We start from the raw sequence: 2,097 nt of genomic DNA, 5'->3' as shown, positions 1-2,097 counted from the left end.
TGTCAGAAATATCAGAGAAAAAATAAACATAAATGAACACATAGACATGTATATCTAGAGGTTTTCGAATAATCTCGATAAATGGGGAATGAGATTTTTACAGCCACTGCAAGAAAAAAGGGTCTGAAAAGTAAAACATATTTTACATTTTGTTTTTAAAAATCTATGTCAGTTTCTAAACAGATATTCACTTTTGTAGCCATCAATTAAAAATAATGACAAACTTGCTTACTTTTTGGTACTACAAAGGTACTCTAGGCTCATCTTGTATATTTTCTGCCCCAGCCCTATAACTAGCCATTTTTCAAGGAACCTTAGTTCTTTTTATTGGAGGATGGTATTAGGAACAAATCTGGGCATGCTCCTTACTGCTGGAGTGCTGTTATACCAAGGCTTTCTTGGTTTACAAAGCAAGGAAGTCTATGTGTGTATGCTAAGCCCTGTATTATACATATCTATAAATATTTCTAAATGAATCCATATTAAGCTAAACAGGAGTTTCTACTGGTGTCTCCAATGCTAATCCATTACCACATGGCTCATTCTGGTCTTTTCCCCCTTATTTTCTATAACTAGTTCAACAGAGAGAAACCTAGGTCCCACCACCCACATCCACCTCCTTAATTAGTCAATCCCAGTTTATGCGTATAGTGGTATAAAAACTGTTGACCCCCATTCCATACTAAATAAGTTTATCAGCTAGAACCTGGTACACATATACTGTTTCCTTTGGCTTTAGTTTTAAGAATCCACTCATTTACAAAGTTACTTAGGCCTACACCTTTTTCTCTCACCTCCTTCAGTGAGGTTTTTTGTATTCTTGTAATATAGTTAGACATTCTTTTGTCACAGTCTAGATTCCGTTCCAGAATCTTCCAACCTCCTAAATGATTTATTTCTAATTTGCATCCAGTAGGGTTTCTTCTTTGTGTTATAAAGTTCTGTGAGTTTTGGCAAATGCATAATGCTATATACTCACCATGATAATATTATACAGAACAGTTTTACCAACATAAAAAAAAATCCCCTGTGCTTCACCTGTTCAAACTTTTTCCCCTCAGCCGAACTCCTAAAAAACACTGATCTATCATCTCTACAGTTATGCCTTTTCTAGAATGTCATATAAATGGAATCATTATGTAGCCCTTTCGCATGGGCTTCTAGCACTAAGCTACATGCATGTAGGATCCAACCTGTCTTTCTGTGGTTTTAGAGCAATTTCTTTTTTATCACTGAATGACATTCCATTGTATGGAAGTACCACAGTTTGTCTATCCACTCAGCTATAGAAGAACATCTTGGTTGCTTCCCCTTTAGGGGGATTATGAATAAAGCTGCTATGAGCATGTATGTGCAAATCTTCATGCGGACACAAGTTTTCAAATCAGTTTGATAAATATCTAATACTATAATACTGAATCATATGATAAGACTGTTCTTAACTTTGTAAGAAGCTACCAAACTATCTTCCAAAGTAGCTGTACCATTTTGCAGTTCCACCAGCAAAAAATAAAAGTTCCTGTTGCTTTGCATCCTTGTCAGCAATTTTTTTCATTTTTGTGGATTTTCGCCATTTTAAGAAGTATGTGGTAGCATCTCATTGTTGTTTAAATTTATAATTCCCTAATGAAAAAATGATGTTTGCTATGGACCGAATGTTTGTGTCTCTCCACAATTCTAACAAAACAAACAAACAAAACAATCCATTCACTTGGGATAGAAGTCAATTCATTTGGAAGAGAGAATGCTTTGAAAATTGCTAGGCTGAATATCCATTGTTTATGGAAATAACCACTGTTTATATGCCATCATACAAAAAGAATATCTCTTGTTTTAAATGCCCTTGAGGTCTGTAGGGAAGGCTACATTTGCTTTGTTTAGGATTAAATATAAATAGAATTTTTGGACTTGAAGGAACACTAGATATCATCTAGAACAATCCAACATTTTTACAGATGAGGAAACTGAGGTACAAAGAGTCTCAGTGACTTTGCCAAAACAGAACTGACAGAACTATAACATGTTAACCTGAGAATAGAATTAAAGTCTCCCATTGTGCTGGTGCTTTCTCCACTATGGATCTTAGCTCTCTGCGAT

At 35.1% G+C, this 2,097-nt stretch overlaps 1 protein-coding gene across 1 annotated transcript in view; it reads right to left on the bottom strand.

The window, feature by feature from the left end:
- LEPR (leptin receptor) overlaps window positions 1-2,097 on the bottom strand; it is a 94,971-nt gene that overhangs the window by 20,061 nt on the left and 72,813 nt on the right. Inside the window, exons 15-16 of the mRNA XM_011369583.2 lie at window positions 494-504; window positions 340-371 (exon numbers count right to left, since the gene is read on the bottom strand). Coding sequence (XP_011367885.1) covers window positions 340-371; window positions 494-504 — 43 coding nt within the window. The remainder of the gene's footprint in view (window positions 1-339; window positions 372-493; window positions 505-2,097) is intronic.

Source organism: Pteropus vampyrus, unplaced genomic scaffold (assembly GCF_000151845.1).
Source record: "Pteropus vampyrus isolate Shadow unplaced genomic scaffold, Pvam_2.0 Scaffold151, whole genome shotgun sequence".
Classification (NCBI taxonomy): domain Eukaryota; kingdom Metazoa; phylum Chordata; class Mammalia; order Chiroptera; family Pteropodidae; genus Pteropus; species Pteropus vampyrus.
Note: the sequence above shows the minus strand (reverse complement) of the source record. Positions and strands in the feature narration are given on the sequence as shown.